Below are 25,991 nucleotides of genomic sequence, written 5' to 3' on the forward strand. Positions count from 1 at the left end.
TTTTGTGTTCTTGATAGCTATGGACTGACTCAGCATGTGACGGAGCCCACGCACAATAAGGGGCACACTCTGGACTTAATTATCTCAAAGGGTCTGAATATCTCTAAGGTTGTGGTGACTGATGTTGCACTCTCTGACCATTCCTGTGTTTTCTTTGAGAGCTCTATTTCTGTTCACAAAAATGTTCAAAAAGAGATAACCACAAAGCGATATTTAACTGAAAATACTAGGGAAATGTTTACTCAGAATTTTTCTTCCACACTTGCCCCTGCTAACATCTCAGTAAATGAGCTAGTAGATCATTTTAATTCAAAAATTAAAAATTGTATAGATGCCATTGCTCCAACTAAGGTAAAGGAAGTGACTGGGAAGAAAATATCTCCATGGAGAAAGGCCATGACCGTGAAAACATAAAAAAGAGAATGTGAAAAGCTGAATGCAGGTGGCGAAAAACAAATCTCCAGGTTCACTTTGAAATCTATAAAGAGAGACTTGGCCTTTATAATTTGGAATTGAAAAACGACAATCGTTCTTCTCTGACATCATTACCAAAAACAACGCACGTGCCTTGTTTGCTACCGTCAACAGACTAACTAACCCCCCAGTGTCAGTAGCCTCTGAATTTCTATCCACCAGGGCATGCAATGATTTTGCCTTTTTCACTGACAAAATTCAGAAAATCAGACAAGCAGTCAGTGCCTCTGCATCAGGAACAGCAAATGTGTTGTCTCTGTGTCCACCTAATAACAATTCAAGCACCATGACACAATTCCATCAGATTAATGATAAAAGCCTAGAGGACATTATACAACTTCTGAAATCCTCCTCCTGCTGCCTTGATATTATTCCAACAGGATTTTTCAAAGATGTTTTGCCTTGCATGGCCTCAGATCTACTTCATATAGTAAACAAATCTCTTCACTCAGGTATTTTTCCACAGGCCCTGAAAACTGCAGTCATTAAACCGCTCTTAAAAAAGAATAATCTAGATGCTTCAGTAATGAACAATTACAGGCCCATATCAAACCTGCCATTTCTAGGTAAGATCATTGAAAAAGTGGTTTTTCAACAGTTGAGTAATTTCTTGCATTTAAATAACTGTTTCGATGTGTTCCAGTCAGGCTTTCGTCCAAACCACAGCACTGAGACTGCTCTTGTAAAGGTCTTTAATGACATCCACTTAAACACAGACAGTGGCAGAACTTCAGTGATAGTATTATTAGATCTCAGTGCTGCGTTTGACACTGTTGACCACAGCATATTACTAGACCGACTGGAAAAATGGGTGGGACTTTCGGAAACAGTTCTAAATTGGTTTGAATCCTACCTAAAGGACAGAAACAACTTTGTTTCTATAGGTACATACACATCAGAGTTGACAAATATGACATGTGGGGTTCCTCAAGGCTCCATCTTGGGGCCTCTTCTCTTTAACATCTACATGCTACCACTGGCTCAGATAATGAAAAACAACAAAATAAGTGACCATAGCTATGCAGATGACACACAAATCTACGTACAAATTTCACCAGGAGATTATGCTCCAATTCAAACACCAAGTAAGTGCATTGAACAAATCAATGACTGGATGTGTCACAACTTTCTCCAACCCTCCTGTTATACTCGTTTTTTGTAACAGCAATAATATTCGTGGGTCAATTTGACCCAGTGCATGTTTAATTATCCAAAAATGGTCAGAAGCCCCAAAATCCAGATGATTTTTTTTACATAGTTTGTACCTTTTATTACTATCAATTAAATCAATATTTAGTGCAATTGTGTTATTCACCCCTCACAGATCATGATTCCATTAGAATAAGTCACTCGTTTTTCTCAAAACATATACATTCAAACACATTTTTCTATTTTCTTTTTTACATTGGAAAAACCTTGATATAAAATACATTAGTTTTACATAACATGTTTTAAATTCATTTTAAAATGTTCCAACTTTTTTTACAATTGGTTGATGTTGATAAATAGAGACGAGACACCTCTTCTGTTCAGGGTCAAATTGACCCGTTCACCGTTCACTTAGAATCAAGCCAAATGAGTCATTTGTGTGTGTGTGTGTGTGTGTGTGTGTGTGTGTGTGTGTGTGTGTGTGTGTGTGTGTGTGTGTGTGTGGTGTGTGGTGTGTGTGTGTGTGTGTGTGTGTGTGTGTGTGTGTGTGTGTGTGTGTGTGTGTGTGTGTGTGTGTGTGTGTGTGTGTGTGTGTGTGTGTGTGTGTGTGTGTGTGTGTGTGTGTGTGTGTGTGTGTGTGTGTGTGTGTGTGTGTGTGTGTGTGTGTTTTTCTGACCCCTTTTAGCCTCCACTTTCACTGCCGGGTCAGATTGACCCGAATACCATCTCTGTGATATAGACATGTAGGGGGAGGTTCCAAATGCAGGACATGAACCATTTTCATTGTACTTGTTTATTACACTAATTAAGGTAAGTAGAAGAAGTTTCATACAAAAAAAATACTTAAGTATTTTTCATAGATTTTCAAACTTTCAAACGGGTCAATTTGACCCTGAATGTAACCGGAGGGTTAAACAAAGATAAAACTGAGGTAATGGTTTTTGGAGCAAAGTCAGAACGTATAAAAGTGAGCACTGAGCTTCAGTCTGCAATGTTCAAACCAACAGATAAAGCCAGAAATCTAGGTGTAGTCATGGACTCTGACCTGAGTTTCAACAGTCACATTAAAACAGTTACTAAATCAGCCTACTATCACCTAAAGAATATATCTAGGATTAAAAGACTAATGTCACAGCAGGATTTGGAAAAACTTGTCCATACTTTTATCTTCAGTAGACTGGACTACTGCAATGGTGTCTTCACAGGTCTCACTAAAAAATCTATTAGGAAGCTGCAGCTGATTCAGAACGCCGTTGCTCGAGTCCTCACTAACACTAAGAAAGTGTATCACTCCTGTGCTGAAGTCTTTACACTGGCTTCCTGTGTGTCAAAGAATAGATTTCTAAATACTGCTGCTGGGTTATAAAGCACTGAATGGTTTAGGCCCAAATTACATTTCTAACCTCCTGCTAAATTATGAACCATCCAGATCTCTCAGGTCTTCAGGGACTGGTCAGCTTTCTGTCCCCAGAGTCGGAACTAAACATGGAGAAGCAGCGTTCAGTTATTATGCTCCAAATATCTGGAACAAACTCCCAGAAACCTGCAGGTCCGCTGCAACTCTTGACTACTTTTAAATCCAGGCTAATTGAACTATTCATATCTTAGACTGCACTGTAACTTTTATCCATGTATTTTTTCTTTTAATGTTTTAAATTTAAACTTAATTAATTTCTCCATGACATTTATGAGAGGGACTGCTCGAAAGTAGGATATTTGGGATATCCATCGTAGCCAGGGTTTACGATCAGTTTTTAGGTGAGTTGTACTGAGGAACAAGTATCACAGCACCGACGGGTGCAAAATAGTGTGTGTTGTCTACACAGCACAGGAGGGACATGTTGTCAATGTGTGCTTTACGCAAATGTATTTTGCACAAAGCACACATGTCGTGCTGGTCTTGGTGTCATCAGACGGCTTGCACACCTGGCACCTTTTCCTCTTCCTCTTTCCCCCAGCGGCAACCTAGAAAGATGAGGATGAGGATTATTTTACTATGTTTTTGCTGATGTTAGTGCATTGTAAGAACCACTAACATGGAGATGTAGGAACAATTGTATTCATTGCTACCAATACAAGGACTGCTCACAATGAATAAAGAACGTTCATCCATCTCCATGTTAGTGTTTACACACACACGCACAATTACATCACGCATAGGAGTAGTTGGTGTAGCCCTCTCCTGGATCTCCCTCACTGTTGCAGCAGCGGCTGGGGTCCTTGGCATGTGCTGCCTCCTTTTAATATGAGGGACGACAAGTGCCTTCCCCAGCTCCTCAAGGAACAGGCGCCTCCTGTACAGCTTGGACTTGTTCCACTCAGGGAAGATCTCCGTGAAGATAACAAATGCGTTGTAGGCCGATATATCGATCAGGTTATAGAACATTACTAAAGGCCAGCGTGCCGTCATCCTGTTGGTGCTGTAGGTCCCTGTGACTTTGTCCAGGTTGTCCACCCCCCCTTTGGTGGCATTGTAGTCCAGGATGAGGTTCGGCTTATGATCCTCTCTGGTGCTGATTTCAGCATTCTTATGGAGAGTGCTCATGAGCAACACATTTTTTCCCTTTCTGGGGCAGTAAGACACTAGGGTTGTGGTGTCTGTGAACACAAACTTGGAGGATTGAGGGACCCTGTTCTTGATCACCAGCATTTCGGCAGGGAGTTCCGTTCTGTTCTTTCGTACAGTTCCAACCATTGTTAGCTTTCTCTTCAGGAGCTCCTGACCCGGGTCGTAGGACGTGAAGAAATTGTCACAAGTTATGTTGTGACCCCTGAGACCCTGTGCCATGTCGAGGACAACCCTCATGCCCTGATTCCTCTCTGGGGCTCCTCCAACTGGCTTTCCAGTGTAAACCTGCAGGTTTAGTGCATAGCTGGAGTTTGCATCACATGCTGCCCATATTTTCAAGCCATATTTTGCCGGTTTCGAAGGCATGTATTGCTTGAACGGGCAACGACCTCTGAATGCCACCAGCCTTTCATCCACTGTGACATTAGGTCCTGGGTTGTAGAGAAGTGGAAGCCGCTCTACCCACTTGTCCCACACTGTCCTGATAGCTGCCAGCTTGTCTCTCTCACGTCTGCCAGCTCTTGTGTCACGATTATCAAATCGGATCACTCTTGAGAAAATGTGGAAAGTCCCCAGAGACATTGTGGCTCGAAATATATTCCTGCCTGTGTCTGCGTCCCACAGGCTGGCTGTCGATTCATCCTTGGATTTGTAGACCCCAGCCAGGATGAGGAGACCCAAACACGCATGTAAATGCATTTCATCCAGCTCCTTCCACTCCTCCCCATATACACGTCTCCCTTCCAGATTGGTCATATCCAGAACGATCTTCAGCACTGTGTTTGAAATTACCAGCTCAAAAGCAGACTTGATGTCTGTGACATGAGAGACTGCCATCCTGGTGGGCCCTGGCACTGCCTTCATTATGTTTGCTGCCGATAGTGTTGCCTGGCGTCCATTAGGGGATGAGGACCACTGAATTTTACCATTTTTGGACATGAATGTCTCATCTGGGCGAATATCAATTTCCTCATCTGATTGATCATAATCAGAATCTTCATCTTCATCGTTTACCTCAAGGTAGTCTTCATCCTCGGAAACGTTCTCCTCTATCTCGCTGTCGTGATCCTCCTCAAGGATGTATTCCATATAGCCCAGGGCTGTCCTCTCTTCACTTGCGTTGCTCATTTTGTCTGATAGTATTGTTAGTATACTGTACATTAAGTGCAGAGTATAATGTATCCCAGTGTGGGAGGAGCTTACCCATTACACATTTGCGACTTGAACCCTCTGACCCCCACTTTCACTGTATTTGTTTGTGTGAGAGTAAAAAATAACAATGTATCACTTTTGAACCCTCTGACCCCTTCTAGCCTCCACTTTCACTGCCAGGTGCAGGGTGTCTGTCTGTCTGTGGAAAATTACGATATATATATATTCTGTATATCGCATTTGAACCCTCTGACCCCTTCCAGCCTCCACGTGTGTGTGTGTGTGTGTGTGTGTGTGTGTGTGTGTGTGTGTGTGTGTGTGTGTGTGTGTGTGTGTGTGTGTGTGTGTGTGTGTGTGTGTGTGTGTGTGGTGTGTGTGTGTGTGTGTGGTGTGTGTGTGTGTGTGTGTGTGTGTGTGTGTGTGTGTGTGTGTGTGTGTGTGTGTGTGTGTGTGTGTGTGTGTGTGTGTGTGTGTGTGTGTGTGTGTGTGTGTGTGTGTTGTGTGTGTGTGTGTGTGGTGTGTGTGTGTGTTGTGTGTGTGCGCACGCGCCACAACCCGTTCTCACTCTCATCCCGTCACATATTGACGGACGGTCAGGGCCCCTCCCCGTCGCTATATTACGTACAGGGTACCCCTTTCCCGTCATTTTCTACGGGCAGGGCGTCCCATAGACCTTCATTGCGGACACAGCGGACCCCTTGCCCGTCAGGCTTCTACGGGCAGGGCGTCCCATGGACCTTCATAATGCCTATTTTAAGGTTCATTTGGCCATTAAAATGCGTTTTGATCTCATTTTATGCGAGTAATGAGTTTTTATTTCGGATTATTTGTGCAGTACATGATGTTTAGTTTGCTAGTTATGACGAAGATTACTTCATGAATGTGTACACATTCATGGTTGCTATGGACGCTGCAACAGCTCCCAGACCACGTGATCAACAACAATGGCTGTCCTTCGTGTTATTCTCGGTGGAAAAATGCCTATTTTAAGGTTCATTTGGCCATTAAAATGCGTTTTGATGTCATTGTATGCGAGTAATGAGTTTTTATTTCTGATTAGTTGTGCAGTACATGTACATGATGTTTAGTTTGCTAGTTATGACGAAGATTACCTTACGTCTGTGAGGAAAATACATGGGCTCAGAGCCTCGTATTTTTAAAATCTTTTTTTCCTTCTAATTTGTTATTCTTTTCAAAATAACACACTGTTATTTACTCACCAATAACATACAATTATCCTTGCTTTTATTTATTGGTTTAATTCCATAATCTCGGTCTTTTTTGGTGTTCGTCAGGAACTGAATTTCAAAATAAAAATAACCGGAAACAGACGTAGGCCTATAAGGGACAGTTCGAGCATCATTGCGATTGTCAAAATGTTTGAGTTTAGGATGGCGAAGACACTACACTACCCAGAATCCCCAGCTATCGTTGAGGACTACAGTGCCCGTGATTACTCTTCTAGGTCTGGGATTGGATGTTGGAGTGGCAGTGCGCCAAGGTTACAGCGTCAAACAGCTGTGTGAAATGGAACGAAACCACGCCAGACTATCCAAAACTGGAATCGAACGCCCCCCCAGAACTACACACTACACTATTGTGTTTCGCAAAATGTTCTATGGGACGTCTCTACTGAACTTATTCGTTTTCCCACAATTAGAAGTTGCCAGTATTAAACACATTGGTGTTATCAAATGTAAAACATATAATTAATAAATGGATAAAAATCGCTGTCCATAATGCGCATGCGCAGCATCAATATATAGCATTAATATACCCATATGAAAGCTCATTGATACTTTGTAATTCTACTCCACTACAATTCAGAGGTTAACCTGGTATTTTTACTCCACTGCATTTATTTGAGTTACTTTGCAGATTCTGATTAATGATGTGAAATATAAACAACCCTTAAATCAGACTTTAGTTACACCTGAGTAAAATTCAGATAAGGTGATTGTCAAGTGCCAACAATCAGGAGAGATATTTGATAGTTGGTGCTTGAGAAGACTAAACATGTATCTGCAATTGACATTAATGGAAACGAGTAATAAAGTATATTAATTACTCGTTATTCTCTACTAATAGTTAATTAAAGACTATATATTATGGCTATTTTGCACATCCCTTTCAAGATTTCAAGATTTTAAAGGTGTATTGACATATCATTTACACAACTTACGGTGTAGTTATGAAATGAATGAAAAACTTGGGTCACAGGTCCCTCAACAGTGCATTACAAGACATCTATCAATATGTGTGTACCTCCACCATTAAACTGTCATATTCTGCACATTTCTTATTCTATCTACATACATAAGAGTATAATCCATATGTATAATATCAGTTAAAATAAGTGCTTCAACATAGTTAACATTGCAGGAAAGCAATATATTAGACGTTAAGTACTTTGTATTTATCTGTAGATAGATACCCCCAACGTTTTTTTCTTATTTAAAAGAAGACCGTAATCTGTTATTTAATGTTTAAATAAAGGTTAATTCGTTTTTCTGTTTTGCACCTCCTCCTATTAATATCTTTGTACATCCTGCACTAAACTGTTTTATTGAAGAGATCACTTATAGTATCTTCTTGATTTTTTATATTCTATATTTCTATATTTCTATGAAAAGCAAGAGCACTCGGAATTAAGTATTATTTTAGTCTTTTCAAATGTTTTCCGGATTTCATATAATATAAACACCAAATCCCAGCATGCATTGCGGCTAAAACATCCAATCAGCGTAGCTGAGAATCTTGGGTAATCGCTCGAAATGCCCACGTCTGTTTCCGGTTATTTTTATTTTTAAATTCAGTTCCTGACGAACGCCAAAAAAGACCGAGATTATGGAATTAAACCAATAAATAAAAGCAAGGATAATTGTATGTTATTGGTGAGTAAACAGTAACAGTGTGTTATTTTGAAAAGAATAACAAATTAGAAGGAAAAAAAGATTTTAAAAATACGAGGCTCTGACCCCCATTTTCCTCACAGACGTAAGGTGATCTTCGTCATAACTAGCAAACTAAACATCATGTACATGTACTGCACAAATAATCAGAAATAAAAACTCATTACTCGCATACAATGACATCAAAACGCATTTTAATGGCCAAATGAACCATAAAATAGGCATTTTTCCACCGAGAATAACACGAAGGACAGCCATTGTTGTTGATCACGTGGTCTGGGAGCTGTTGCAGCGTCCATAGCAACCACCTTAGCAACCATGAATGTGTACACATTCATGAAGTAATCTTCGTCATAACGAGCAAACTAAACATCATGTACATGTACTGCCCAAATAATCAGAAATAAAAACTCATTACTCGCATAAAATGACATCAAAACGCATTTTAATGGCCAAATGAACCTTAAAATAGGCATTATGAAGGTCTATGGGACGCCTTTCCCGTAGAAACCTGACGGTCAAGGGGTCCGCTGTGTCCGCAATGAAGGTCTATGGGACGCCCTGCCCGTAGAAAATGACGGGAAAGGGGTACCCTGTACGTAATATAGCGACGGGGAGGGGCCCTGACCCTCCGTCAATGTGTGTGTGTGTGTGTGTGTGTGTGTGTGTGTGTGTGTGTGTGTGTGTGTGTGTGGTGTGTGTGTGTGTGTGTGTGTGTGTGTGTGTGTGTGTGTGTGTGTGTGTGTGTGTGTGTGTGTGTGTGTGTGTGTGTGTGTGTGTGTGTGTGTGTGTGTGTGTGTGTGTGTGTGTGTGTGTGTGTGTATTTCTGTATTTCTGACCCCTTTTAGCCTCCACTTTCACTGCCGGGTCAGATCCGAATACCATCTCTGTGATATAGACATGTAGGGGGGGGGTTCCAAATGCATGACATGAACCATTTTCATTTTACTTGTTTATTACACTAATTAAGGTAAGTAGAAGAAGTTTCATACAAAAAAAATACTTGAAAGTATTTTTCGTAGATTTTCAAACTTTCAAACGGGTCAATTTGACCCTGAATGTAACCGGAGGGTTAAACAAAGATAAAACTGAGGTAATAGTTTTTGGAGCAAAGTCAGAACGTATAAAAGTGAGCACTGAGCTTCAGTCTGCAATGTTCAAACCAACAGATAAAGCCAGAAATCTAGGTGTAGTCATGGACTCTGACCTGAGTTTCAACAGTCACATTAAAACAGTTACTAAATCAGCCTACTATCACCTAAAGAATATATCTAGGATTAAAAGACTAATGTCACAGCAGGATTTGGAAAAACTTGTCCATGCTTTTATCTTCAGTAGAATGGACTACTGCAATGGTGTCTTCACAGGTCTCACTAAAAAATCTATTAGGAAGCTGCAGCTGGTTCAGAACGCCGTTGCTCGAGTCCTCACTAACACTAAGAAAGTGGATCACATCACTCCTGTTCTGAAGTCTTTACACTGGCTTCCTGTGTGTCAAATAATAGATTTCAAAATACTGCTGCTGGTTTATAAAGCACTGAATGGTTGAGGCCCAAAATACATCTCTAACCTCCTGCTAAATGATGAACCATCCAGATCTCTCAGGTTTTCAGGGACTGGTGAGCTTTCTGTCTCCAGAGTCAGAACTAAACATGGAGAAGCAGCATTCAGTTATTATGCTCCAAATATCTGGAACAAACTCCCAGAAACCTGCAGGTCCGCTGCAACTCTGACTACTTTTAAATCCAGGCTGAAGACTTTTCTTTTTGTCGCTGCTTTTAATTGAACTATTCATATCTTAGACTGCACTGTAACTTTTATCCATGTATTTTTTCTTTTAATGTTTTAAATTTAAACTTAATTAATTTCTCCATGACATTTATGAGAGGGACTGCTCGAAAGTAGGATATTTGGGATATCCATCGTAGCCAGGGTTTACGATCAGTTTTTAGGTGAGTTGTACTGAGGAACAAGTATCACAGCACCGACGGGTGAAAAATAGTGTTTTGGTAACACGGGGTGTTCAGGTAACACCTAAAGACTTTGTTATGGAACGCAAAGCAGAGTAGGGGGCTAGCACACCCTCCTGAGGGTCCGATTGTGGATGTCATGCGAGCATAACATGGTGACAACAATCAGTCTAAATTAACAATCAGTCTAAATTAACAATCGAGACGGAAATGTTCGGATTTCCAAAGGGAGGTTCTGTGAATAAATAAAAAATCAAGAACCGAAATAATTAAACTATTCATATCTTAGACTGCACTGTAACTTTTATCTTTTAATGTTTATTGTATTAGCTTTTCTTTTTAATGACTGATTTTAAATGCCATTTTCTTAATGTCTTTCATTTTTTGTTTTTCTTTTAATGTTTCTTTTATTATCTTTTACTGTTTTTAAATGCCTTTATCTGAATGTCTTTCATTTTTGTAAAGCACCTTGAATTGCCTGGTGCTGAAAGGTGCTATATAAATAAACTTGCCTTGCCTTACTGTTGTGTTCAACTTCTGCCAAAAACGGTACATGTTTGCCACAGGAGCCACAGAACACTTGAACTGTCCCCAGATGTTGGCCACAGAAAGGACAAAACACGGCAGCCTGAAAATACATACATTGATGTCGTAAATCCATTTAATCAAGTCAATCAAAAACACATAGTCTAAATAGTGGTTAGCTAAATAAATAGAAAGATACATCATGTTTACCGTTGAATCTGTGTTTTGTCTCTCTCTCTCTCCTTGAATGTCTTCTCTATATTTGTTCTTGAGCATGTCTAATGCACACTACTCTCCTGTCATTACTTTGTCCCTCTTCATATTTTGTCACTTCTCTCTCTCTCTCTCTCTTTCTCTCTCAATTCAATTCAATAGCTTTATTAGCATGACCATAGTTACAGGCAATTGCTAAAGCTCTGTATAGTTGCAACATCTATACACAAATACATGCAACAAACTGCTAAGAATTCAAATGTCCTTTTTCCGCGGTACTCACTATGGCCCGTGTTATTTGCCTGCACTTGATTTGTCATCTCTTTTAACAATGTTCTTCCCTCACTTTATCTTCTCTTCACATGAAGCTCTCCTCAGCTGGTGTAGTAGTTAGGCACGCTAACGCTAGCTATATAAATATGACGCTATGTATAAAAACAAAACTTACCTTCTTATATCTTTCTCCACTTAAATGAACTTTCTTTCCTCCCGATTTCCATCACTCTTGTTCGTTCTCTCTATGTCTGGTCAGACATCAATCTGTTCCACATAGCGCGCCCCCTATAGGCCTGGAGCACTTCCGGAATGTTTTTTTTGTATGTGTTTTGGGATTTGTACGTACTTTTGACTTTGCATATCGTTTTGGTATTTGCAGCGTTTTTTTGTTGCGTTTGTTTTCGGGGTTTGTGTGTTGTATTTAGTTTGCATCATTTCTGTAAATGCAGCGTTTTTCTGTTGTATTTGTTTTCAGGGTTTGTTGGTTTTTCATTTCATTATTTGCCGGTGTTTCCTGCTTATGTATGCGTTTTGGGCCGTTGTTCCGCGTTTGCACCTGCCGGCCACCGTAGAGAACAGCTAAAAAAGACATTTCACACCGTGTCAGATTTTGGTTCTTTTGGGGAGGTCGAGATAAATCATATTGTTTGTTGGATGCAGTTTGAACCAGAGTAGCAGCATGGAGGTCGGATCGTCACCAAAATAAATAAATAAGTGGTCCGAAAAAGGTTAATGACAAAATAAATACACATAGCCTTCTTCAGGCAGTGTGTTTGTACCGGGGACAGGAGACACCCCCTAGATGAGAAACTGTAAGAAAAGATCGGGGAATCCCTCCAGAGTGGAGTCATGATGACTGGATCTGAATTATGTTTTTGTATTTGGTGGTTTGTGACCCAGCTGTCGATCAGCTGTGCGCAGCGTCTCCACTGCAGCCAGGATTTTAAACTATATTCTGAACCGAACTAGAAGCCAGTGCAATGAGGCCAGAATTGGGGTGATGTGGTCACGCTTTTTATGGCCAGTCAGAAGACGTGCAGCTGCATTCTGCACTAGCTGCAGGCGTCTAATTGAGGCCTGGTCCATACCCACATACAGAGCATTGCAGTAATCCAGTCTTGAGGTAACAAAGGCGTTAATAACCCTTTCTAGGTCTTTAAAAGATAAAAACGACTTGGTCTTAACCAATAGTCGTATTTTAAAAAAGCAGGTCTTGACTACGGTGCTGACCTGCTTATCAAATTTAAAAGCGCTATTGAAGGTCACTCCAAGGTTCATGACAGAGGGGAGGATGTTTTTATTGAGGGAGCTCAGAATATCAACCGGAGAGGCTGGAGGTCGGGGTCCAAAAAAGATGACCTCGGTCTTGCTCTCGTTGAGGGTGAGGAAGTTTTGGCTCAGCCAGGATTTAATCTCTGTTAAGCAGTCCATCAACTGCTGTGAGTTGGCATTTTGATTGAGAGGCAGATAGATCTGTACATCGTCAGCGTAACAATGGAAGGGGATGTTGTGTTTTGTGAGAATTTAGCCTAGGGGCAGTATGTACAGTAGAAAAAGGATGGGGCCCAGAATCGAGCCTTGGGGAACCCCACAGGTAGGAGGGGCTTTGGCAGAGGAGAAGGCACCCAACTGCACTGAGAGGCTATGGTCTGTCAGGTAGGACCTGAACCATGCAAGGGCAGAGCCTGTGATGCCTGCGGACTGTTCAAGCCGTGACAACAGGATGCTATGGTCCACATTGTCAAAGGCAGCTGTCAGGTCCAACAGCAACAAGACAGCTGAGCTACCTGAGTCGGTGGCTAAGAGCAGATCATTAAAAACTCTTAAAAGGGCTGTTTCAGTACTGTGCATGGGTTTGAAGCCAGACTGAAACTTTTCGTGGATGCCATGTGTGGTTAAAAACGACTGCAGCTGGACGTAGACTACTCGCTAGAGGGCTTTAGATAAAAAAGGTAGCTGTGAGATGGGCCTAAAATTTGTGAGAATGGAAGGGTCGAGATTTTTCTTTTTGATCGTATAGGGCAGGCATCCTCAAAGTCCGGACTCTGGTCCGGATCCGGACCGAACCACAACTGTCTATGGACTCTGAGCAAATTATGCTTTTCATATGTATTATCTGTGTTATCTTTGAGACAACGCAACGAGTCAAAATGCTCCGCTATGTCCACTGCAAACAGCGCTCTGTCTGTATGTCTGTCTGTCTGTCTGTGTGTTTCTGTCAACGCATTGGTCCAATCACATTCAGCATCCCATCAGCGTTTTTTTTCCCCCACCAACAGTCTGCGAATCAGAGGCACAGTTGGGCAGGTCTTCGAGGAATGCGGGTGGGAAAAATGCGTGCGTGTTTAAAAAAAAAAAGCGAGAGTTAACAGCTCATCTAGTTGCATCTGTACTGTAGCTAGTAGCCTAGTTTCACCTATCGAGAACCCGGGGTGGCAACTGACACCCTAAAAATAGGCCTTGCCACCCCAGCTGCCACCCCAGTTGGCAGCTTTGTTTTGAAAGAAAAGTTGTGGCTCATCGGACATTTATGAGAGAACGTCTCTAATGTCCGAGTGCAAATGAATGCAGCACAAGACGCACGTCTTGTAACCCCTCCCCCGGCCCTGGCGCGAGCATTGAAATATGATTGGCGGCGATTTCATTTGAACGGTACGGCGCAAAACAAGAAGCATTGATTCGGACCCAAGTACTGAAGGAATGAGGCTGTAATAGACATGTCAACTTGATGCTCTGCTCACGGATGAGCATACAAAACTCTTAAGATGTTGACCTTACGTGTGTAAATATATTTTTTTCTTTGTGGGGGTCTGCCTGCCCCCAAAAAACTGTTTTAAGTTCTGAGAAAGTCAAATAAGATGGTGCAGCTGCCTTTATTCATAACTGCAGCTCTTACACTGCGACTCTGAGGGATCAAGCACAGACACAATAACAATGAAAACTGCTGCATACAGATTCTTTTTGTTTTTGCAACCTCGTGGTAAGAATCTTGTTGCAATTGTTTAAAAGTTTGAATGACCATAATAAACGGACCTTTGTCTTATTAAAACATTTTTTTTGGACCTTTTAAGATTTGTATTTGAGTACCCCTGGTATAGGGCGTAGACACGGAGCCGTTTGGCCCCCCAGAGCGTTTCGTCCGATCTACCCGTACCGTATCTGATAGAGAACTGTAGCGGATACGACCGTTACCGTTCTCGTGTGGCTCCAGCCTAAATCATCTCCTTTAAATAGCTTTGGGAAAGACTGCACATCAGAAAGGCTGTGTAAAATAATGAACCAAGTACTTACGATTTCTGTTGAGGTCATGGCCTTCGCCTTGTCTGTCCATTTTGACCAAATATATGGAACTAAGAAAATTAAAAAGTTATGTTTTGATACAAAACCATCCTACCTCAAATATTTCATTTATTATTGAATAATTATCTAGAAGATGTTCCCCTATAATGTGATCTTGCAAACAGATAAGGTCCCTCCCATGTCTAGTACACAAACATTTCTGGAAATTCACTACAACACGATAAATGCAAATCTAAAGTAGTCCGAATAAAACCGTAAAAATGTCTTGTGTTGATTGTAAACCTTTCATTTCAGAGACATGCTATCAGGAATTTGGGGCAGGACTCCATCGGACACTGGAGTGAAGCTGAGGACTGAGGCAGAGATACATTACCATGGTGATAACAACAACGTCTCCTCGGTGGTTTGTACGGATCATACACCCTCTCTTCATCCGCCTGAGTCTCCATCAACTCTTCCAGTAGGAGGGCCAGGGGCCTCGTTCATAAACGTTGCGTATGCTCAAAACATGGCCTATGAAAAAATGTTCTAAGCAATGTTTGCGATTTATGAAAAGCAAACTTGACGGGAAAATGTGCGGTCCTCCACAGACACTTTGACCCATGTCTACGCACAAAAACGGGAGAGATGAGAAACTGCGACACCATTGCAGAAGGAAGAATGGAGAGAAACATGTATAATAATACCATAAATCTAAATATTACCTCCCATGTATGAAGAGTTAATTAGCAAAAATGGATAAGAGACAAGTGCAAACAAAAACCACCCCTTGAAGATGTTCTTTAATTATTACACATAATGCTTGCATGGCATACAATGTATTCTGTTACCGCAGCATCCGGAATAAAACCACCAGACTCAGAGATAGTTTCATCCCACAGGCAATAAGACTGTTAAACACCTGAGCTCTGTTAAGTGCCTCCATCAGCATTCATCTGGTTGCATCTTACAATTGATATACTGCATCTTAATGTTAATCACTACAATAAACAATATTTTATTATACATTCTGTTCTGGTATATCTGATTGTATTTACATGTATATAGACTCCCACATTTACTTGGTCATTTACAACATTCTCTGCATTATTTATCTTGTTTATTTTTCTTAAATGTATATAATTGACTTCATCTGCATCACTTGGTCTTGCAACATCTGCACAATTTTATTCTACTGTTTCTTCTTGCACAATTTTTATTTTATAATTGTTTTATTTCCTATATAACTATGTTGCATTGTTGAAGGAGCTCGAGACTTACGTCTTTCATCTAAACTGTGGCTACTAAGGTATGCACCCTTTGAATCTTATAAAACCAGGCGTTGGTTGCCGTTACCTCAGATGTAGGGAGCACTTTTTCTAATGCTGCAAACTCCTAGCATGTCAACCTCAAGCCTCTGTTGGCTCGCCTTGCTCTGGGATGGTCTGAGTGAAGAAGTACAGCTAACCAGTATCAGCATTACCTTCAATATGAGGAGTAAAAAGGTCAGACTTGATATAATGACAGATATATTAACAGTATTCACAGAGCAAGATGAGAGGCTGGTTTCATTGAGTTACCTCATGGGTATAGACCAGGGGTGTCAAACTCAATTTCATCACGGGCCAAATCAGCATTATGGTTGCACTCAAAGGGCCGGGTGTAACTTTAAGACGATATAAAAATACATATAAATATTTAATATATAAAATAATGTATTATATTATTATTACTTCATAATTAACTACGTCTGAAAGAAGAAGTCTAGGGCAAATAATTGCAAGTCTCTTCAGTGAGAATGTCACAATGATTTAAAAAGAAATAACATTTTGAAATAAAAAGTAACTTTTTAAAAAAAAATCTAATTCTGAGAAAAAAAGTCTAATTTGAGATGCATTGTGGGACATGTAGTTCATGGGCAAAGTGCTTCTGTAAAGTAGCACGTAACCGTCTAATAAACATATTATATTTTTTGCAAGCTCTTGCGGGGCCACATAAAATGAAGTCGCGGGCCGGATTTGGGGCCCGGACCTTGAGTTTGAAACCCCTGGTATAGACTCTACCCTAGGTAGTAAGGAAGACAATTACTTGGCAAAGAATGAGGATAAAGTACACATGTTCCTACAATGTGGACCACTCCAATCACAAACAAGTCAGTAAAAACATGGGGGACAGAGAATGAGGTAATGCCTTTATTGTGGAAACAGCCCAAATTATTATAAAATGTGCCTGGTTTGCCAACCTGAAGTCTTTGTAGGTTCTTCGTTTTTTGGGATTGGTTATAAACTAAGCTAGTATGCATTCAAAAGTTAGAACAATTCAAAACTATTATTTAATTTGGCAACACTGCATAACCTAGTAAATACTGACCCAATGGTGAATGGTAGACACAGCATGACTCATTAACTGACAAAGCTTGACTCAGAATTTGGTCATTCTCAGTTACAATTTATTTCCTTTAGAATACATTACAAAAAGACAACTGGAGAAATGTGAGGATATGTTACAAAACAATATTCCTCTAACAAATAACCAGAGGTTGCTTGCGTTTAGCATTTCATAATTTGACATAATTTTTTTCAAAGTGTGTATACCACACACTGAGGTTGTGTTTTAAGCGGTGTGCAAATAATACAACATAAGCCAGTGGAATATCATGTAGTTAAAATAACATACAAAAGAATAAGAAGCAGAACAAAGAAGAGTTGCAAACACACTTCCATAAGGCCCTGGAAGACAGGTACACCAAACACTTCCATAAGGCCCTGGAAGACAGGTACACCAAACACTTCCATAAGGCCCTGGAAGACAGGTACACCAAACACTTCCATAAGGCCCTGGAAGACAGGTACACCAAACACTTCCATAAGGCCCTGGAAGACAGGTACACCAAACACTTCCATAAGGCCCTGGAAGACAGGTACACCAAACACTTCCATAAGGCCCTGGAAGACAGGTACACCAAACACTTCCATAAGGCCCTGGAAGACAGGTACACCAAACACTTCCATAAGGCCCTGGAAGACAGGTACACCAAACACTTCCATAAGGCCCTGGAAGACAGGTACACCAAACACTTCCATAAGGCCCTGGAAGACAGGTACACCAAACACTTCCATAAGGCCCTGGAAGACAGGTACACCAAACACTTCCATAAGGCCCTGGAAGACAGGTACACCAAACACTTCCATAAGGCCCTGGAAGACAGGTACACCAAACACTTCCAAATAAAAACCAATGCTTTCAAAATGGGAGTGTCGAACAACTGAACAACAAATGATGGCTGAGTTAAAAACAGGCTGCTATTACTTGAGATCATTTCTCTCTAATGTCAGTATAATGTACATTTCCACAGCAGCCTCACTGAAACTGGGAACATCGAATGACCTGCGGCAAGTTTGAAATATAAACTCAGTAGTGTGTGCATGTCCTTGATGGTAGCTTAACGGCAATACAATAAAAAACAGACTTTTAAAAAAGCTGTTCTAAAGAAATGGACATGGCTGTGAAGCGACCTAAATAATGCCGTGGAAATGCACATCATACAGAATGTTTCTGGAGAGACCCGTAACGTGGAGGACGAGTTGAGCTTGCATTAACAAATTAAAAAAGATAAGAAAACATGGAGGCGCATTACTAAAATATGATATAAAATATACTCATGGGAAATTAAAATAAAGGCGTTCCTCAACTATAAACCTGTTTTACATCAATGTGTGGCCCTCTCTGTAGAGGAGGGACATTAAGGCCCCAATACTCTTTGAAAAATGACAGGTTTTTTTATTTTGTTAACCTTTTAATACTCAACTGTTGACAGTGTTTGACAGTCCTGATCCATTGAATCAAACAGTATTCTGACTTGAAAGCCAAGTTAAGCTTGGCTTAATCTTTGTTAATGTTGCAATCATTAACAGGCTTGTATAAAACACTCAAATGAGTTGGTCTCATAACATCACATATTTATGCTCGAATGCCAATAATCAGCGTAATGGAACAGAGAGGCCATATACAGTTTATATTGCCCATAGGTAATATAGGAGAAAGAAAGAAGAGACCAGTCACACAGCAGGCCATGGAACTCGCCCAACACTTAGAAAGGCAGGCATACATGGGGGGGGGCACTGAAGCAGTGAATTCAGGACAGAGGAGACCAGACAAAACTACAAACCCTCCACACTAAAAGGCATGAGTGATTCATGCTCTCTCCTTGATGGCATGTATCCTAATCATAGCCGTTTGATTTGAAAGCTTTAACCATGTACTACAATCTACACACTGGCTTTGTCTACAGAGCTATGATGTGATCTTGTAGGCAGACCGGGAAGTTAGCACAACGGCTCAATCGGCTAAAAGCAATGGGGTTATTTGTATTGGATTTTGGAACAGACGTTTATGATACGTGCACGTTTTGCTCAGCAGGATCATCTCCACATATTAACACCACTTGTATGATACTTAAACACAACTGCCAGAAGTAAAAAGCCAACATAATGATCTAAACAAAAAAACATGTCAACATCGCTAAGCTAAAGGTGGCTAATATTTTGCGTGTTGGCGTTATGTAGTCAAATGTTGTAACTTTTAAGCAACCGCTGTTAGTGGGGTATTTACTTACATATTTCCTGTCGTAGAACTAAAACGTGAACATCTCAAAAGCTTGCATTAACCAAATACTTTATTTCTGGAAGGAAAAAAAACATTCGAGATGAGGGAGCCAGGAAGTGTCTAAATGCCAACTCATTTCCGGGATAAGGACTCATTCCTGCACCACTCTACTGCATTCGATCTTTCTTTGTTACCCCTTTAGCCATGTTGGAATTTCTTAGCTGCTCCCTATAATGCCCCAATCAATTGTGCCCAGCTTGGTGCCCCAGAGGACACAGAGAGGGGGTGTTACTTGGCCTGGTCTGTCGCCCCCCTCCCCCACCCAGCCCTGTGTGCCGTGACGCTCTATAGCACAGTGCAGCCGCCCTTCTTGCCTCGCCTTTTGGCCTGCAGCGCCGCCCTGGTGGCCATCTCGAACACCTCCCTCACTCCGTCCTTGGTCTTGGCCGAGCACTCCAGGTACCCGAAGGCGTTGATGCGGTTCGCCATGTCCCTCGCCTCTTCTGACTTCACCGGCTCCTGTAGGGATGAACCATAGTCATTAAGAAAAATCATGAAGTCATAGAAAAGATGAAAAACTATTTGAAGTACTGAGTGACTCAAATCTGATTTTCTTTTGAGATCTTTTGTTCTCCCATAACTAAACAGCACAAATCAAAATGTCGGATTTGGGCCAATATCATTTAGTCCACTTTCTATTACGTTCATAATATAGATCCAGGTATGATTTTTTGCAATGCCACCTATATCTGAGTGTAGCTTTTGGGGGGGGGGGGGGGTTAACCTGCTGCATTCACCTGCTCACTTGTGGTTTTGGGGGTTAGTCGGGAGTCGAAGATTTCTGTTGACCGCATCTTTTATCTACATTTTCCACCGTATCACACTTGCACTAGCAATCACACTCTTACTTACTTGTATTGGGATGTATTGTATTTTTGCCTTTTTCTATTTCAATGCAATAAATGATCAAACGAACAGTTTATTGGACTTTTCTCTCAATCTGTCCAGGAGTAGCAGCGATTGCTCCAAAAAAAAGCTACAAAGAAAAAGTTTATTTTTCCTCCTCTCCATTATCATCTGCTTTCAAACCCACTGGCTTCCAACTGACAGTGCCGTTTTTATACAAAAGTGACGGGGCACAAAAAACTTAGATGTCTTATATAAGCGTCTGCCGTGACGTGCAGTGGCTCTGGCACCGACTCTTCAGCTTTACAAATATTATATTTTGACCTAAATCAAAATATAATATTATTTTCAAAAGCTTTTTTAGTCTGATGCTTCGATTAATTTTAAACAGACAGTTCAACAAAAAGATACCAACATTTTTTATTGTATCATTTAAATATTTAATTGTTCTCTCTTAGTAAGATCCCATTTTCAATAAAATGGCAGTCTTACCTTGACTTGAAGATAAAGTCCATGTGCCTATCCTTCTGGACAAAAATCTCTATTACTTTTTTGTAAAAGTCCTCCTTATCTTCGTGTAGTTTCAAAAGTCGAATCATAAATCTAATCGATAGATTTATGATTCAAAAATTATAAAAGTAGGGTAGACATGTGGATATTATCAGGCTGAACAAAACGTGCATTTATCTAACAGCTACGTTTCCCACCGATGTTTGAGCTATTTTCTAAAATCCTATGGAGAAATGTCATTGCTTTTTTGTGGAGGGAAGCCATGCGCAGCTTACTTCCTGGCACTAGGTGGGGCTGTGCCCCCAATGACCAGTCGCCACTGCCAACTGAGCACCTATTTATTCATGAAACTAAACTGTTATTGTTTAATTTTGTACAGCCCTGTGCGGTGTGTTGTTTCAGTTCAGGACTACGACCGGTTCACAGAAATCAGATATTGGGCACATTTATAAAGAAGTTTGATTGACAGTGACGTTACTGTACAATACATGCAGGATAGCTTGTAGTTCATACTTAGCTAGATAGTATTGATGTATTCAGAACTCCAGAGGCATGGGAATGAGCTCCATGCAAGACTGACCTGTTTCATCTTAGCCAGCTCTCGGCGTGTGTGGTCGTCATTACGCAGGTCTTTCTTGTTCCCCACCAGAATGATGGGCACGTTGGGGCAGAAGTGCTTCACTTCAGGAGTCCACTTCTCCGGGATGTTCTCTGCAACGAGCACAAGAGGTACACGTTGAACATGGAGCAGATGCAAACAGAATGTGTGTGACACTAAGGAGGAGAGGAGGAAGTCTCACCCAAGCTGTCGGGGCTGTCCACGGAGAAACACATGAGGATGACATCAGTGTCGGGGTAGGAGAGGGGCCTCAGGCGGTCGTAGTCCTCCTGACCCGCCGTGTCCCAGAGGGCCAGCTCCACCTGCAACACCACTGCATTACTGCCAGGGAAATCACTGCGAGGGGCGGGGCCAAGGAATATATCAATCTATAAAAGCAGCTTCAGCAGTTTATATACTTATTTGCTGTGCTGTTTAATTTAAATAGTGTTGAGTTATTTCTACATTCTTATGCTTATAGTTATGATGTTTAAGATGAATGCCTCTGCTGGTATATCTTAATTCAAACTAGTGTGTGTAAACTCATTAGAGTTGTTATGTACCTCTAAAAGATAAAAGATTGATCTGGAACTCCTGCTTGTGATAATCTGTAAAAACAGTGCATTGAATATTCTTAAACTCCTTAAGCTCCTTACACACCAAACGGACACCAACGAACTCGTCCCGGTGGAATGTCGGCTCACGTCACGTCTCCTGCGTCTTGGCCAAGTGTTGGCCATGCACTGGAACACACCGCAAAGACTTCAGCCGACGGCTAAGTTGCACGTACGAACTGCGTGAGGCGACGTGAGGCGACATTCCGTCGGGACGTGTTCTTTGGTGTCAGTTTGGTGTGTAAGAGGCTTTAAACTTTACCATTCCCACAAGACAACATAATCCCAAACATAATATTCTTTATATCTTAATTTAAATCAAATGACATGAGTTCAGAGGCATGCAGAGAATACTATTTACAATGTATTCCCTAGATCTTTACATTAAGAGATCTCTCCATTATATATCCATCATGTAAGGAAAAATAAAAATAAAAATGGGTTCTATGTGATTGTTATGTGCTTGTAAAACTGGCCATTTAGAATGACAAATGGAAAGTCTTCCACAGAGCGATGACTCTTTCAATGTTGGGTTCAGATGATAAATGGTGTGTGTGTGTGTTTTCCTAAGTAGCCTAGCTTAGCATAAAGACTGGCAACAGGGGAAGACAGTTAGCCTGACTCTGTCCATAGTATGATATTCAAAATCTCCAATTTGGGATTTAAAAGACATGCTGGAACTTGACTGAGGCCAGATTTCTGACTTCTCAAAGTCTTGAGATTCGCTGGTTTCCAGGCAACCATGTGACATGAAAAGGCCTGCATTCAGCTGTCATTGTCCAGATGACCAATCAGATGGCGATGGGGTGAGGGAGAGACTTTGAGTTAAGGACATGACGATATATCGCCAAATATAACCTTAGTGTAGATGAATTGCTCTTCATATACATGTCCCCAATACATTTCATTACTATAAACCGAAGTACCCCCCAGACAGCACTGAGAGGTTTTTTTTAAGCAATTTATGATACTTACACTGTTATGATATTTAAAGCATAAATGCAATTGCCAGAAGTGAAAAGCTAACATAAATGACATATTGGTCACATGACTTCACGTTAACACCGCTATGCTATCGGCAGGTAATATTTGACGTATAGTAGTCTCATTTGGTTACTTGATAGCAACCGCTATAATTATGAGACGTAAAAGCGTATGGCATTCACCAGTCGGGTATTTACTGGCTTTTTATGGCATTAACAAAACCTTACATTTTAGAATCTAACCGAAAATGAATTTTAAAAAAAACATTGACTTTGTGACGAGGGAGCCCCGAAGTGCCCACATGCCAACTAATGTCCATGTAACGGACTTATTGCTGCACCACTCTACTGCCTTGCCCCTTCAGCCTGGTTTGAATGGTCTCACTTCTCCCTAGAATGCCCCATTCATTGAACCAGAAGACACAGATAACGGTTCAAATGTAAAAAAAGACAACAAGTCTGTAATAAACAGCTTACCTGTTTCCCATCCACCTCGATGTCTGCCACATAGTTTTCAAACACTGTGGGCACGTACACTTCAGGGAACTGGTCTTTGCTGAACACTATGAGGAGGCAGGTCTTCCCACAGGCTCCATCACCCACGATCACCAGCTTCTTTCTGATTGCAGCCATCTGAGATGAAAATGAAAGAAAGAAGATATTTTTATCAGCATACAAGATCGGGAAGTCTAAAGGCAAGTAGAAACATGTCATTCAAATGAGACGGTGATGACTTGCTTTGAACACGGGCTGAATGATTTGGAAAATACGTATATCACTGCACTTTTTTGACTTGTATAGCAACGGCAGTATGACATTGAAAGGTAAACAAGGTATAATTCTTTGCAAGGAACAAATATTTTTTTCATAAATCTGTCAACCCACATGTTTGCAGGCTAGTACATTTCTAAAGCACCCCAATACTTCATGCAGAATGTTATTTTGACACATTGTATCCTTTTACAAATATTGCACCTCCGACATCGACTTCCCTTCCCCGGAGTAACACCTCTCAGTGTGGCAACAGAAAGCCTCACTGACTCGGCACTAGTGGTTAAGCAATGTGGTTTTATTAAATGGCCGATGCCCATATTTAGAGAGTGGGCGGCCGTTAATGATAATGTTGACAGACTGTTGCTGTTCTCTTTGTTGTATCTGAGAAAATACAACAAAATATCTTAGGTTATCAGTATATAGCAGCACCTCCTTTTGCTGATAGACAACTATCATTTTTAAACCTATATAAGGTTCAAGGTACTTTATTTGTCATACGAACATAGCTACAGTGTAGTTATGTCGATGAAAATCTTGTGTCACAGGCTTCTCCAACAGAGCAACACAAAACACAGATTAACAAACAAATATAGTGCAAGTAAATAGTAAATACAAGAAGAAAATAGTTTAAAAAAAAAGTGAAATAGTGCAATAAGAGTCTATATGCAAGTCATTGAAATATGATATATAGGTAAATAGATTAATAATTTTTAAGTAGCAGCCAGATGAATATTGTGGATGTTGTTTCAACAGTTCAGGTGTTTAACAGTCTTATTGTCTGTGGGATGAAACTGTCCCTGAGTCTGGTGGTTTAAATAAGAATAAATAAATAATGTCAATAGTGTAGTGGTATTCCCTGGTGTTGGTTAAGTGAAAATGTACAATTAAAAAAGAAGTAATACAAATTGGCAGGTTGATTATCTCAAAATGGCCTTTATCTGCCCCATCAACAAGTCAATAGTCAACAACTAGAGGGCACTATCTGTTCGCATCTCACAAATGTATATATTTCTATAATAATCAGTATGTATTCCACTGTAAAGTATTTACATATAAATTATGTTCTTGCAACATAATCTTGCACTATTTTATTTCTGCTCAGTTTCTTCTTGCACTATTTTCTATCAATGTGTGTTATGTCAGTCTTATATGCATTGTTGGAGGAGCCTGGGATTTAAGTTGTTCATTTCCATAACAACACTGTAGATACTGTGCATAAGGCAATAAAGCCTTTACATATTGAATCTATTAACTACACAGAACCAGCAAAATACAAACCATCTCCTTCCCATCTTGCTTGAGAGCAAACATATGGGGCATTATTCTGTTTAATTTGGGTTATTACAAATAGTAACAGAACATTATAATAGAGACAATCATTCTTATTCCAAAAATGACCTTATCAACAGTCTAAATTACTATTGTGGCCGTTGATCCAAAACAGATTATGTCATATCGGTATGGTCCTCACCACGAGAATAGTGCCTGATTTAAATTCAGCCAACCCTAATATACATTTTAGTGGATGGATCTAGTACTAAACGCATTCAGATTAAATTATATACAGCCTGCCTTATAACCCCTTGCTATAAATGAAATACTACATGCTTAAGAGAATGACATCGAGTGGATAACGTTAACACACCTTCGGCAAATGTTATAGTTATAATATCCTAATACGGCGTTAACTTGAAGTGGATTTGGCAAATGTACGTTGCATTATTACTTCACTTCCTCACTGCTATTTGCCTCAAATGTAAGGAGAACATGTATCTGCCAATTTAACCTCAGATTAATCTCGTCGCATTACAGATGCTTTACAATCCTAATGGCACATCATCGTCAATAATATAATTTCTGGCCTATGTTTATCAGAATCCGTTACAGTGTCAGCTAACTTCTAGCTACCAGCAGTTTCCATTGCAGCTATAAAGCTAACTACTAGCATGCTAACTTTGCTTAGTTTGTCGAGACAGCTGGTAGCTTGTTGAGATGGATACATGACATTTGATACCGCACTATTGGTTTTAGCACACATCGTGACATATAAAGCAAGTAAAAGTAGACATATTATTAGTGCCGTGAGTCAGGTTAACGTAATTGTACCGTTTTATTGGAGATCCTCGCCTTTCTTCAGTTTTCCTGTCGGACCTTATAGTCCCGCCCCCAGTGCGCCGAAGATTGGGTCCGCCCACATTACATACTTTCTGCCAATGGGACATGCCGGACTCATGATTGAGAAGTAAGGGAGCCAATCAATGTAGCTATTGCGTGTACGAATCTCCCAGTTATGTCTTCGGTAGAAAAAAGTTATAAGCACTGTTTAGCCTGGGGTCAAGCCTCCAAGGGCTTTTTTGTCGTCTCTGTGGTTTCAGTCCCCGCTGCTGCAGGTGTTTTAAAGATGCATTATTTCCTTAATTCCTATCTCTGACACCATGTTAAGAAAGTGCTGTTAATAGCATTTCAAGCGGCAGATAGCATG

The 25,991-nt window shown here is 40.6% G+C and overlaps 2 protein-coding genes across 2 annotated transcripts; both read right to left on the minus strand.

Annotated features, from left to right (window-relative positions):
* Positions 1-2,269: 2,269 nt before the first annotated feature.
* Positions 2,270-5,641, minus strand: LOC117449905 (piggyBac transposable element-derived protein 4-like). Its single transcript, XM_034087832.2, has 2 exons — positions 3,778-5,641; positions 2,270-3,588 (listed from the first exon to the last, which is right to left on the minus strand). Exons 1-2 carry the CDS (start codon positions 5,351-5,353, stop codon positions 3,533-3,535), a joined length of 1,632 nt encoding a protein of 543 aa, XP_033943723.1. The 5' UTR covers positions 5,354-5,641; the 3' UTR covers positions 2,270-3,532.
* An 11,305-nt stretch (positions 5,642-16,946) lies between these two features.
* Positions 16,947-25,991, minus strand: LOC117450179 (rho-related GTP-binding protein RhoA-C). The gene is made up of 5 exons (XM_034088266.2): positions 25,616-25,991; positions 23,213-23,368; positions 21,341-21,461; positions 21,121-21,251; positions 16,947-19,643 (listed from the first exon to the last, which is right to left on the minus strand). The coding sequence occupies exons 2-5, from the start codon at positions 23,366-23,368 to the stop codon at positions 19,470-19,472; spliced, it is 582 nt and encodes a 193-aa protein (XP_033944157.1). The 5' UTR covers positions 25,616-25,991; the 3' UTR covers positions 16,947-19,469.

This window comes from Pseudochaenichthys georgianus, chromosome 7 (assembly GCF_902827115.2).
Source record: "Pseudochaenichthys georgianus chromosome 7, fPseGeo1.2, whole genome shotgun sequence".
Classification (NCBI taxonomy): domain Eukaryota; kingdom Metazoa; phylum Chordata; class Actinopteri; order Perciformes; family Channichthyidae; genus Pseudochaenichthys; species Pseudochaenichthys georgianus.

What these genes read in the sequence shown, in the direction of transcription:
- LOC117449905 (XM_034087832.2), bottom strand. Translation starts at nt 5,353, where the DNA reads ATGTACAGTATACTAACAATACTATCAGACAAAATGAGCAACGCAAGT. An exon ending in TACACCAACTACTCCTATGC is followed by an intron (nt 3,589 to 3,777) that starts GTGATGTAATTG and finishes TCATCTTTCTAG; the next exon opens with GTTGCCGCTGGGGGAAAGAG.
- LOC117450179 (XM_034088266.2), bottom strand. Translation starts at nt 23,368, where the DNA reads ATGGCTGCAATCAGAAAGAAGCTGGTGATCGTGGGTGATGGAGCCTGT. An exon ending in TCGAGGTGGATGGGAAACAG is followed by an intron (nt 21,462 to 23,212) that starts GTAAGCTGTTTA and finishes GTGGTGTTGCAG; the next exon opens with GTGGAGCTGGCCCTCTGGGA. An exon ending in GGACAGCCCCGACAGCTTGG is followed by an intron (nt 21,252 to 21,340) that starts GTGAGACTTCCT and finishes TGCTCGTTGCAG; the next exon opens with AGAACATCCCGGAGAAGTGG.